Below are 13,587 nucleotides of genomic sequence, written 5' to 3'. Positions count from 1 at the left end.
AGTACAGGGGGGGGGGGTGTGATACAGGTCATGAGAGGCTCTGATCCTCGTCCTTCACTTCCCACCGTGAGCATGGAAGTGCACATGAACTCAAACCCCTCCTCCCTGTGACGGGGAGAGCGAGGAGGAGGAGGAGGAGGAAGGGCGAGCAGGCTGCGTGACGGGCAGGGCATGCTGGGACTTGGAGTCTGAGCCAGGCAGGTCAGATCCTGGACTTCCTTCTTTGACCTCTGAATACAGCTGTGCAGGACATTCAACATGGACACAATGGAACACCTGGAGATGAGAGAGAGACACAGAGAGAGAGAGAGAGAGAGAGAGAGAGAGAGAGAGAGAGAGAGAGAGAGAGAGAGACATAGAGAGTGTCAGAGAGAGTGTCAGAGAGAGAGACAGAGAGAGAGTGTCAGAGAGAGAGAGAGACATAGAGTGTCAGAGAGAGAGAGAGAGAGAGAGACATAGAGAGAGTGTCAGAGAGAGAGGAGAGAGAGAGAGTCAGAGAGAGAGAGAGACATAGAGAGAGTGTCAGAGAGAGAGTGTCAGAGAGAGAGAGAGACATAGAGAGAGTGTCAGAGAGAGAGTGTCAGAGAGAGAGTGTCAGAGAGAGAGAGAGACATAGAGAGAGTGTCAGAGAGAGAGTGTCAGAGAGAGAGTGTCAGAGAGAGTGAGAGACATAGAGTGTCAGAGAGAGAGTGTCAGAGAGAGAGAGAGACATAGAGAGAGTGTCAGAGAGAGAGTGTCAGAGAGAGAGTGTCAGAGAGAGAGTGTCAGAGAGAGTGAGAGACATAGAGAGAGTGTCAGAGAGAGAGTGTCAGAGAGAGTGAGAGACATAGAGAGAGTGTCAGAGAGAGAGACAGACAGAGAGGGATCTTGATTAGAGTGTGGTCAGCAGTAATGTGATGAGACTGCTGTGACGGCCTTTGCGTTCTTTCTCACCTCATTGGCTGTGTTGTGTGTTCCCACAATGCGGATGAAAGAGGCAGGCTGTTTGTCAAACAGCAGTGTTTGCCAGGATCTTTTCAGGTAGACACACACACACACACACACACACACACACACACACACACACACACGGTACCTTAGATCAGCTGAAGCTACTGGATTTAGAATTCAAAAGAGCTTTCTTGGTTCAGCCCAGGAATTAATTTTGGCCCAGGTCTAAATCCAGGAAGCCTTACGAGGCGTGCACCCCTACCTGCAAGCAAGCTTGGTTCGGTCCACCACCTTGGTCCACTGCTGCTGATTGGTGGAAACCTCAATGTAGTAACTGTAGCTGCGATTGTCACAGTCCCAGAGTAGCAGACTGTTCAGATGACACACACACACACCACCAAGACAGAAACAGAGCCTGTGATGAAATAACAAAAACAAAACAGCTTTTCCACCATTTAACCACCACCCCCCCCCCCATAACCCTGGGTGATGAGGCTGTGAGCGTGGCGTCGTACCTGATGGAGCCCACCATGTAGGGCTGGGCCAGCTGGATGACGATGGCCCCAGACCCCAGCTGGTGGCAGGTGTAGCCCGAGTCCCAGTCGTAGTTGGACGTGTCCCCGTTAAGAAGGGCGTTCCGACTCCGGCTCACGCCCTCGAACACGGTGGCACCACAAGCGATGGTGGCAACGTTCCGGCTAGGGACTGATGGGGGAGGGAGGGGTGTGGAGGGATGGGGGGGCGTGGGGGAGGGAGGGATGGGGGGGCGTGGGGGGGGGGAGGGAGGGAGGGATGGGGGGGCGAAGGGGCGTGGGGGAGGGAGGGGGGGATGGGGGGGGCGTGGGGGAGGGAGGGATGGGGGGGTGTGGGGGAGGGAGGGGGGGGATGGGGGGGCGAAGGGGCGTGGGGGAGGGAGGGATGGGGGGGCGTGGGGGAGGGGCATGGGGGCGTGGGGGATTGGAGGGATGGGGGGGGTCATGGAGAGCGGTGCAACAGGAGGTAGGAAAAGAAGAGACAAAAGAAACAGCGATACTAGTCAGAAGAGAAAAATAACCCAACTGTCACTGCTAGGTATGTTAACCTGAGGCTTCATAAGCTCTTTACCCAGCAGGCCTTGCTCCAGCGTGTAGGGCTTCTCTGTGAACATGCACTCAAAGGCCACCAGGTGGAACACCTTGTTGACCGTGTTGTGGGTTCCGACCACACGCACATACCTAGGAGACACACACAGGGTGAGCAAACAATCCAATCAACTTTCTATTTTAATATATATATAATCACATTCTGTGGGAACCACTGCAAATCTCTAATCTCAGAAGAATGGATGACTTTTCTACGTAGCACCTTTTCATGAGACTGTAAGTGTCTTTAGTTTTGGGTACAGCCACCGACCGACACTACTAACAGACGGAGCACGGCCCGTTACCATGGCCACACTCCTTCACGGATGTTGCGCAAGCTCTGTACCTGCACACGCGTGCCTGAAAGAAGAGCTCCTGCCAGGAACGACACAGGAACTTGGAGTGGTCCACCACACGCACCCAGTCCAGCTCATCCATGGACACCTCCACATAGTAAGAGTAGGACCTGGTTCAGGACCAACAGAGACGGCGTCACACATCCCGTCTAACGCATCGCACCATCCAGAGTCCCTCTGTCTCTCACCTCCCCTCCACCCCTCCCGCCAATAAGCATGCGCCGTTGATGGGCTCGCGCCAACGTGATTGGCGACCTACCGGCTGTCGCGGTCCCACAGCAACAGACGGACGTGGTTGATGATGGAGGGCTGGCCCAGCTTGATCTGGAGGCCCGACCTGCTGTGGCCCTCCTCCTCGATGGGGTGCCTGGAGAAGCCGTGGTCCAGGTCGTAGTTCTGGGTGTCTCCGTCCAGCAGGGCAGACTTCAGTTCCCCCTTCACTACCTGGGCGCCGTGCTTCATGGTGGCGATGTTCTCCTCGGGGACTGCAGCGGGGGGGGCAGGATTACAGCGGCATTACAACCATGGTGAATGTGTTCCCTTACACCTGCGGTCTTCAACCCTGGGGCTCAAGGACCCTCCGTCCTGCATGTTCTAGATGTTTCCCTGCTGCCAACACACACGATTCAAATGAATGGGGTTGATATCAAGAGCAGCAGAAGCCTGATAACAACCCGTTCCAGGTGTGTCGGAGCAGGGAAACATCTAGAACATACAGGACGGTGGGACCTGAGGATTGAAGACCACTGCCTTAGATCATAGGGAATGTACTGATGGGGGTGAAGCATAGCTAAGGAAATACTGTGTGTAAGAGTGAGTGTGTGTGTGTGTGTGTGTGTAAGAGTGAGTGTGTGTGTGTGTGTGTAAGTGTGTGTGTGTGTGTGTGTGTGTGTGTGTGTGTGTGTAAGAGTGAGTGTGTGTGTGTGTGTGTAAGAGTGAGTGTGTGTGTGTAAGAGTGAGTGTGTGTGTGTGTAAGAGTGAGTGTGTGTGTGTGTGTGTGTGTGTGTAAGAGTGAGTGTGTGTGTGTGTGTAAGAGTGAGTGTGTGTGTGTGTAAGAGTGAGTGTGTGTGTGTGTGTAAGAGTGAGTGTGTGTGTGTGTGTGTGTGTAAGAATGAGTGTGTGTGTGTGTGTGTAAGAGTGAGTGTGTGTGTGTGTGTGTAAGAGTGAGTGTGTGTGTGTGTGTAAGAGTGAGTGTGTGTGTAAGAGTGAGTGTGTGTGTGTGTGTGTGTGTGTGTGTGTGTGTGTGTGTGTGTGTGTGTGTGTGTGTGTGTAAGAGTGTGTGTGTGTGTAAGAGTGAGTGTGTGTGTGTGTGTGTGTGTGTGTAAGAGTGAGTGTGTGTGTGTGTGTGTGTGTGTGTGTGTGTGTGTGTGTGTGTGTGTGTGTGTGTGTGTGTGTGTGTGTGTGTGTAAGAGTGAGTGTGTGTGTGTGTGTGTAAGAGTGAGTGTGTGTGTGTGTGTGACAGACTGACTGAGCATGCCGCGGTAGTTGAGGTCCATGTCCCGGCTCTCGGAGCGGGTCTGGATGGCGTCCAGCAGGTGGTCTGGGGTCAGCAGGCCGGAGGGGCGCACCACGTTCAGCATCTCAGCCAGGCTCATCAGCGGCAGACGCACCGCCGACATCACTTCCTGCGTGGCGGCCGGGTCGTCGTCGTTGTGGCGACACCAGCGGCAGAGAGCCTGGAAGATCTCCCTCTCGGTGGAGGCAAAGGAATCCCTCTGTACCACGGCAAGGAGGGCCGTCTGCACACGAGAGAGAGAGAGAGAGAGAGAGAGAGAGAGAGAGAGAGAGAGAGAGAGAGAGAGAGAGAGAGAGAGAGAGAGAGAAATGACAACTCAATTATAGCAAGTCAATTGAACTAACAGATTACAAAGATGACCAGAGGCCTTATCATCCCTCTTTACGAGTGATAGACCAATTCAAGTCCATTTAATATATATATATTTTTATATATATATATAAAAAGTACATTATAATCTCTATAACAAGCCTATGTTTCTCCCCAGAGGAGGGGGGCGCTACCTTAGAGAGGGAGATGAAGCCGTCGGACGCCAGCACCTGTGGGGCCTGGTTGTCCATGTAGGAGCAGCAGGCCTGTGACAGGCCCTGGAGGCAGTACAGACTGGCCACGTCGTACACCAGGCACACGTTCTGGGTGTGGAGCGCCGTGCGGAGGAACTCGCAGGTGGAGTCCTCCAGTGGCTGGAGGCCATAGCGGTGGGCCAGGCCCAGGAAGTCCAGCAGGACGTCCTGCCGGGCTGAGGTGAGGCTGGCCCGGCCTGTGTACAGGTACTGGAGGAGCATGGAGAAGGCTTCTGCCTGGGTGTCCTGCAGGTGTACCTCCGCTTGAGGCTGGGACTCCTTCATCCCGTTATATAGCATGGCTCTGAGGAGGGAGGAAAGAGGGCTTCTGTTTATAAAAGCCCAAGATTGAAAGACGGCTAGCCTAGCTACGCCTGAAACAGCTCATCAACTGAGTATAGGCTAACCATGAACACGTTCCTTGTCTCAACTTACCTGAAGTACTGGCACCGAGAGGCCAGGATAACACGGTGGGCCGGGAAGCGTTTTACCCTCCACCAGGAAGGTGACATCGCTGTACTCCTCGCTAGACACCAGAGTGCCCAGGTGTTCAGACAGAAGGTGCAGGTGATCTATCTCCGACACAGACGTCGGGGGTCGTAGACTGTGGCTGTTACTCATGGCGCTCACATCTGGAGAGACGTTAACACAGACATTTATGTATTTAAAACTGTTGGCACTAATTAGAACCGAAATTGTATTGTAAATCGATGGCTTGAAGAATTGGAGCTATCTACATTTTGACAGGAAGCTAACTAGACTGATAGCTCGCTAGCTCTTAGACTAATAGTTCACGTGAGCACTACGTTAGGTAGACAGCCTTGCTAGCTTGTAAAGCTACATGCAGTCAATTGTCTTACTTGAGCCAACGTCGCTTTTCTTATGATCCAACCAAGTATAAAACCTGACCCCTGGGGCACTGATTATAATAATCTCAGCGAGGCTAGTTATGGAGGCTAGCTAGCTAACCATCAACCGGATGTTGTTTATACTGAAGGAATTTAAATTACGTCATCTTTCATTTTTACCCAACAGAGGGCGAGGGCGTGCATGTTACAATTTAAATTAACGGAGCTTTCGTTTCTCAAAAACAAGGAACGTGTCATTGAAATTGTGCCTTAGATATAACAACGCCGTATTGTAAGGCGTATTGTCATAATTTACTTTACCAGCTTAATAACCATTGGATGAACACCTGGCGTAATTCCTTATTATACCATCCGGTGGCGCTACAGGCTAACGTGTGTCAAGACGCTGGCATCAACTTCTCCTTTCTATCAGGCAGGCTCCTTTCATTGTCTGTTTTTAAATCTAAACTTAAAACGCATTTATATACACTAGCGTTTCCCACTACCTCTTCAGTTGTAATGTTACTTATTTTACTGTTATTGACTGTTTGTATTTTGTTTTACTATGTATTTTATGGTGTCTTTGTGCTTTTGTTCGGCACCTCGGTCAGCCTTACTGTGTTAGTGTTCTTTATAAATAAATGTACTTACTTACTATAAGTTTATCTCTCTCTCGCTTTCTCTCTCTCTCTTTCTCTCACACACACACGTGCGTGTGTGTGTGTGTTAATGTTAATAACCATTGAACGTGCATGTTTCTGTGTGAGCTTTTACAGCCCTCTGTTGCATGGTCTGGGCTCAATTTCTGACGGCTCCTGTTTCTTTGATCCTGGCAGAGACGTGCTCGAGGCATGGGGCCCAACTAAGTCTCGCTGACTGCCAAACACTCCATATACCCTGCCTGGAACAAACACAACTACATCATGATGTGAGGCTGACCACAGCCTAACACCGACTAAATGTTTCCAAATGTTGTTCTTTGCGATTCTCCGTGTTCCTGTTAGGTTTAGGAGGGAAAAAATTGCGTAGATTGTGTGTTTGTGACGGAAGTAGTTTGGTTGATTATGCCTGTTTTCTCAAAGGTAAAAACATTACATTGTTTCACAGAGCCTCATCCCATTTGATGCTGTAAAACACGAACGTTCATCTCTGTGTGTGGTGTTTCTCAGACATAGTGTACGTGTACACCAGGTTGGCTTCATTAAGCTGTCATAAGGATGACATAACAGACGCCAGTACCAGTCATAACAACTGATGTCAATTCATTACTAAACGCTATGGCAAAAAATATCATAACACTCTGGGGAGCTGTTATAACACACACACACACACACACACACACACACACACACACACACACACACTATTAATAAGGCCTGGAAACTGTTCTTCTGTGAAAGGTAATTACTTTCTACAGCATGGGAGTCTGTGATGGACTAGCTGGCTGTTCTGTATTAGCTTCTCACTGCCTTTTCTTTAATGACCTCTCTTTATTACCATTTTAACACCTCACTGTGGACTGTTTTATATTCAGCCTTCTTAAACTTTCCAAAGTCTCCATGCCGAAACGTACTAGTTTTAAATATCGTTTTTAGTTGTGAAGGACCATTTGTAAAGCTCTCATTTTAGATGAATTACTTATTGCAAATACTAATCTGGTTGAGTCCAAATGTCCTTTGTTTATTTTGACTTGTCTTTGTCTTGCCAGTCAGTGTGAACAAGGTAGAAGATGGTTTCTGCTTCATGTGATAACTTCACTTAAAGATATACAGCTGTTCAACCGATGAAAGCAGTAAGGAAGTGATTTGAAAGTTTGTTCTAAAGATGAAAATAAAAGTTATTTTATTTTCTTCCCGTAACCTGCATGGCTAGGGTTTTAAGTATGCCTATCAACCTTTCTCATAGAAACGAAACAGCTATGAAGGAATAATTACCCTGAACAAATACATCTGTAGAGCACATAATATTTCATTATTTTTTATTAACTGACACCGAGCTGACAGCGCTGTCATTACTGGCGCACCGAGGATAAAGTAATTTATGCTGTTAATCATACAATCATGTGAACATGAATCTCCAGTTATCTCTCCTCTGAAGAATATTCTATACGTATATAAATATTATACGTTGGTCTTGTTGCTCATTTAGTCAGAATACTCCTATTGTTTTGTCTTTGGGTGGCTGAGATATTAAATCAAATAAAGTTATGGAAATAAATGCTATTGCATTACGCAGCAGAAGACACAAGGGAGGATATTTTCATATTGCAGCAATAAGCTTGAATTGGATAAATGCATCTGTTTCGCGGCTGCTACCAATGTTGTGAAAGGGTATACAATACTAATAATAATCTGTGCGTTGGTATGGATATACCTCATTGAAAATAGAACATGGAGTGGAACACTGCTATATTGTATGCGTTTATGAGAGATCGATTTTTAGTCCTCTAATAATTGACGCTCCCCTTTACACTGCATATCTGGTCATAGTCAATGGCAATTTCAAAACAATTATATTTGTAAACACGTTGGCACTTACAGTATTTTTAACCGGTCCAATGATTTTAATCAATGGACGTTTACAATGAGACACGCCCCATATTAGGTATCAATTTAGGCGTAAATAAATACATGAACAAGTCGGCAATATATAGAGACATACATTTAATGGTAGGCTTACTATAGATTACGCTAGTGTTTAAACTATTATCGGCTTCACAGTAGCAACATTGGGACAATTTTATTGATTTCAAACCCCGCCTCTTAATACTAGGATGTATGCAGGGGAGCGACACGTGACGTTGTTACCAAAATCCAGTATGGCGGAATCTGTCAGAAAATGATTTTTTCGTCCTGTAGACTTCTCAATGAAAAATACATTGATTCTGCGACATTGTCGGGACACAATCTGGCTTTATGATAATTTTGGTAAGTATATATTTTGGCCATCCAACATCTTTGCTTGTTTAGATGCGCGTATAATACTGAGGTATCTTGGGCATTGATGCGTTGATCACGGGCGCGGGGGACAATCCTATCAAAACAATGTCTGCTGAAGTTTCCAGTTGAGCTGGTAGCGTTACGGGAGCTTGAAACCTACAAATTACATTATATATTTTCCTTTTCTTTTGTGCTATAAATGTGTAATACATCTAGTGATACAGCTACATTCGCCAGAATCGTCGAGAAGTGTGTGGGAGATTAATACCTTATCTGGCTTGATATGCTCAAGCTGGCTGATACGCCCTCGATTTTGTTCTCGAGCTATTTTTAGAACAGGGAAGGGTTTAGCCCATTATCCCCAATAAAGTGTATTCAGCATACATTTTTGTGTCATATATTTCGATCATTTCGATAATTCGACTATTTAAAGGAGCTATGGCATAGAAAGTGATGTGTATGTGAATGGGCGGTGGTATGGTTGTCTATGCGTCAACATTTTTGTGAATGGAGGGGCAAAACGGCTGTTGCCGCGCTGTTCCAGTACCCTTTCAATTTTACATTGGCGCCGTTATTAATGCAAGTGTAGATACGGAAGCAGTAGGAAAACATGCATTTCAACGTGTGCTGTCTAAATGTGTACGTTTGAGGTAATACAATATTTAAACGTTGGTAACGATTATTTATGGTGAGACGAGAAAGGTAGATATTTTGGTCAGTAATCTAGAGTGTTTCTCGATATCGGCTGCGGGGCTTGTCTCCTCCAATCTTTCACCCATGCACAGTTTGGGGACAATGGGTTTACACACACACACACACACACACACACACACACACACACACACACACACACACACACACACACACACACACACACACACACACACACACACACACACACACACACACACACACCATCAAGGCCCCAAGACCCCCAGCTCAGGGAGGTAGTGTAGCGCCGTACCCCAGGGGTGTGCCCCATAGGACACGCACAGCTTCACCACAAAGCGCGAGTGCGATTGTGTGCTGTGACCGACTTTTGGTGATTTGTCCCAAGGCTTTACTGTCTGCTCCGCTGTCCTGAGGAGACGCCCTCACGCACACACGCTCACATGCACACCCACTCCCCCCTCTCCTCAGGCCAGTATCCACCTCCCCCCTCTCCTCCCCCTCCCCTCCTGATGGTTTTGTCCTTTACACTCTAGTTGAAACACCCTAACGATGAGCCTAACCTCACGTTTAAGTTTTCAAGACTAATTTTTCTCACTCCCTGTTCTCTCTCTGTTTTTCTCTCTCTCTCTCTCTCTCTCTCTCTCTCTCCTCTCTCTCTCTCTCTCTCTCTCTCTCTCTCTCTCTCCCCTCCCTCCCTCCCTCCCTCCCTCCCTCCCTCCCTCTCTCTCTCTCTCTCTCTCTCTCTCTCTCTCTCTCTCTCTCTCTCTCTCTCTCCTCTCCCTCTCCCTCTCCCTCTCCCTCTCCCTCTCCCTCTCTCTCTCTCTCTCTCTCTCTCTCTCTCTCTCTCTCTCTCTCTCTCTCTCTCTCTCTCTCTCTCTCTCTCTCTCTCTCTCTCTCTCTCTCTCTCTCTCTCTCTCTCTCTTTTCCAGACTGGTGAAAGTGGAAGAGGACATCTTTGATTGGATTAACCGAAGTGAAACATCATGGGGATTGGTTTATAGTGGATGAGTTAACCAATAGGAGGGCCTGTTGGAAGGGCCGGTTTCCAATGACAACCAGAGAGAGAGTGTGGATTTACAACCTTGGCCAAACCCAGTAGGCCCATCTACTTATCCATACCCACAGCCCCTGTGCCTGTCTCTTAAAAGCGTGTATATTCTGTACAAGTACACAAACCTGTCCCCGTATCAAGAGAACACGCTTGCACACGCACAGAGAAATTCCACCTCCTTATTTTGACGTAGTCAGCCAACTCCGTGGATCCTCCTGACTGTCGACTCGTCAACGATGACCTCGCAAAGTCACTCAGGTAAACCTTTCACTGTCAGCTTATCCGCGTGCTACAGACCGCGATCACACACGAGTCGAGCCGACGACCTCGATGTGTCCGTGTTGATGAGGAACCGGGCGGTCGTCAGCCAATCCCAACGCAGCGTGTGACTGCTCTATATCCCATCTCCTGGTGTTGTAACGAGAGGCCGTCTCCACGGTGACGTGTGTGACGGCGGGAACTGGCCTTTGTCCTGATCTTGCTACCAGAGACGGAGGTCATGTGACCATCGTGTTGACTCGATGCGCGATGTGATGTGTGTACTGTAAATACCGTCGCCGCGGTTACCGCTGACCCTCCCGAAGCAGCGAGGTAACCCTTCCATATCCATGCCTCATCGCGAGTATCACTGGCTCAAGGATGACCAATGAGTACATGATGTGCGTGTGTGTGTGTGTGTGTGTGTGTGTGTGTGTGTGTGTGTGTGTGAGAAACATGGAGGGCTCCGTCTAGTCTGTTCGCTGCTTTGCTCCAAGTGAAAAAACCTCAGTTTGCAGCGGTGGATGTTTCAGCAGTGTTGATCCAGAAAATGGTAAAGTGGCAGGCCGACGCTAGCAGGTAGAGAGATATGGCCCTGAGTTTCTCATGGTCTGACCAGGACCACCACCTCCACCCCCGTCCCCGTCCCCAAACCCCTGCCACCCCCAGGCTGGGTGCTGTGGTGTCAGGTACTATGAGCTGTGTGCCACACTGCTGTAAGAAGGCCAAGCTCATTATGTAGTTACATCAGTCCAGGATTAAGGATGAAGCTCAACACCTTTCAATAGACACCATTCTACCTGCAGCATCTATACGGGAGTCAGGTGGCTGAGCGGTTAGAGAATCGGGCTAGTAATCAGAAGGTCGCTGGTTCGATTCCAGGCTGTGTCAAATTGACGTTGTGTCCTTGGGCAAGGCACTTCACCCTACTTGCCTCGGGGGAATGTCCCTGTACTTACTGTATGTCGCTCTGGATAAGAGCGTCTGCTAAATGACTAAATGTAAATGTATACGCACATCTATACACACATCTATACACAGCCTGACTCAAGGTGGGCTTTCAATTAACACTTTCACACAAGGCACGGCCCTCTCAGCTAACTGGAAATGTAAGTGTAACTTACATGTAAAAAAATGTAAACATTTTTTGGGGGGGTTACAAATCTAAATTAATTGATTTCTTTAGTGAGTGATTTCCTTGTTTTATGAGGTCAATATAACTTTGTTCTGAACTTGTACATCTTTGTGCTTGTTTCCTGGTAGTATATTTAGGTTTATGGATAGCAGGCTAGATTAAACATTACAAGGCAGTTTCTGAGAAAAGTGAAACACAGGAGTCCAATATAGATTTCCTGGAAAAGAAGCCGGGGCATTTCTTCCATCTTTGAGTTTATCAGCAAACAGATATGACTGAACATGTGACAATGCATGGGGAGATATAGCATATTAGCGCTTGATTCTTGTTCTACATTGATGATTAGCGTTGATCTAGCGCTGACACTTCAGCCTTTTGAATTGCGTGGTGCAATATGCTGAATCGTCATGTTCGTCCCAGATTTCAGTTCGAGCACTATTGCGCTGTTGGGATGCACTTTTTCTAGTCAGACTTCCAGCTCTTTGGTTCCTAGGGAGTCTCGTCAGTCACACCACAACCTCGTCATGGTTGTCGGCCCAGGAGGGTTAGCGGAGGGCCTCTGTGGTCACAGATGACACGCTTATCAGTTCCCTGTACTTGAAAGGCCGTGCTGCATGTGGACGTTTGGATAAGAGGCCTAAAATGTGGTGTGTGTGTGTTGGTGTGGTGTTGTGGTGTGTGTGTGTGTGGTCTGGTGTGTGGTGTGTGTGTGTGTGTGTGTGTGTGGTGTTGTGGTGTGTGTGTGTGGTGTGGTGTGTGTGGTGTTGTGTGGTGTGTGTGTTTCTGAATGACATGGAAGTTGAGAGGGTTTTCAGGAATATACAACCCTAACTGAAACTACACCTGACTCATTGCTAACACACACACACACACACTCCACCATGTAGCGATGTAGTGAGCAATTTGTGAATGGTGGGATTAGACACAGTTTTCCAAGAAGAAAAAATGGTAAGGGCTTTATTTGTGAAGTATGACCATTCTAGGCAGACAGAGTGTAAACGTCTATCTCACCTGATCTACTCAAGTTATTGTTGCGTTCTGTTGTGATTCGTGTGTGTTAGCTAGCGCATGTGCCAACCCCTGAACTCATCATACAAATCGTTTTTTTCCTCGAATGCCTTGACATTCGAAATCTAGGTTGGCACTAAAATATTTTACAGCCCAGTCAACAGCTTATGACGCTGTGATACTATAATGTATATTTACGACTTAGGATAATTATCCTGTAGATAAGATAAGACCAGTCAAGGCTGAGCAAGGTTGTATACTGCACCGTAATTTTCCTTTCCATTTTAAACATGGATTTCTTTTGATGGATTTGTGAACTGAAATCAAGCGGGTGAGGAGGTGAGGGGGTGAGGGGGTGAGGAGTGGAAGCAAGCGGGTGAGATCTGATGCTGACATAAGCAGGGTGACACAAGGGATAGCTTGGCACAGAGAGCACACTCACGCACACACACACACTCTCTCACACACACACATACGTGCGTAGACAACCGATGCAGTCCCAGAAATGCAGATAGGAGTGACACGGGGATAGGGAGACATAAATAAGAACACTCCCAGGCATTCTCACACTCTGCCACACACACTCTCTGCCACACACACACACTCTGCCACACACACACACACACTCTCAGCCTCACACAGAACTAATAACTATGCACTTCTTCCTTCATTCTGTACCCGTAGTCTGTTCTCTCCGAATGAGAAGCAGAACTAATGGGAGAGATAGAAGGGGGAGATGGAGGGAGAGGGAAAGATGGAGGGAGGAGAGGAAGAGATGGAGGGAGGAGAGGAAGAGATGGAGGGAGGAGAGGAAGAGATGGAGGGAGGAGAGGAAGAGATGGAAGGAGGAGAGGAAGAGGTGGAGGGAGGAGAGGAAGAGATGGAGGGAGAGGGAAAGATGAGAGGAGAAGAGGAAGAGATGGAGGGAGGAGAGGAAGAGATGGAGGGAGGAGAGGAAGAGATGGAAGGAGGAGAGAGGAAGAGATGGATCTATCTCTCTCTGCCCCTCTCTCTATGACATAATATCTTGTGTTGCGACAAATGTGGACTCTGACAGTGTTGAATGAAGCATGCAGCTAGCTGACCAGCGAATGGGAACGATGCGTTGAGAGGAAGTGTCTGGTCTCTGTGAGGGCCTGTAGCGGCCGGGCTCGGACGCCCCCGGGTCTGTCTGGAGCTCCGAGCCAGCG

The 13,587-nt window shown here is 48.1% G+C and overlaps 1 protein-coding gene across 1 annotated transcript; it reads right to left on the bottom strand.

The window, feature by feature from the left end:
- On the bottom strand, positions 1 to 5,902 carry LOC136966096 (BTB/POZ domain-containing protein 9-like). Its single transcript, XM_067260473.1, is given in 12 exon segments — positions 1 to 276; positions 934 to 1,012; positions 1,193 to 1,300; positions 1,446 to 1,635; positions 2,035 to 2,144; positions 2,398 to 2,517; positions 2,667 to 2,892; positions 3,876 to 4,146; positions 4,427 to 4,790; positions 4,922 to 4,974; positions 4,976 to 5,118; positions 5,347 to 5,902. Coding segments are annotated over 11 exon segments (1,839 nt in total). The 5' UTR covers positions 5,108 to 5,118; positions 5,347 to 5,902; the 3' UTR covers positions 1 to 90.
- Between the last annotated feature and the right edge of the window lie 7,685 nt (positions 5,903 to 13,587).

This window comes from Osmerus mordax, chromosome 22 (assembly GCF_038355195.1).
Source record: "Osmerus mordax isolate fOsmMor3 chromosome 22, fOsmMor3.pri, whole genome shotgun sequence".
Lineage (NCBI taxonomy): Eukaryota > Metazoa > Chordata > Actinopteri > Osmeriformes > Osmeridae > Osmerus > Osmerus mordax.
Note: the sequence above shows the minus strand (reverse complement) of the source record. Positions and strands in the feature narration are given on the sequence as shown.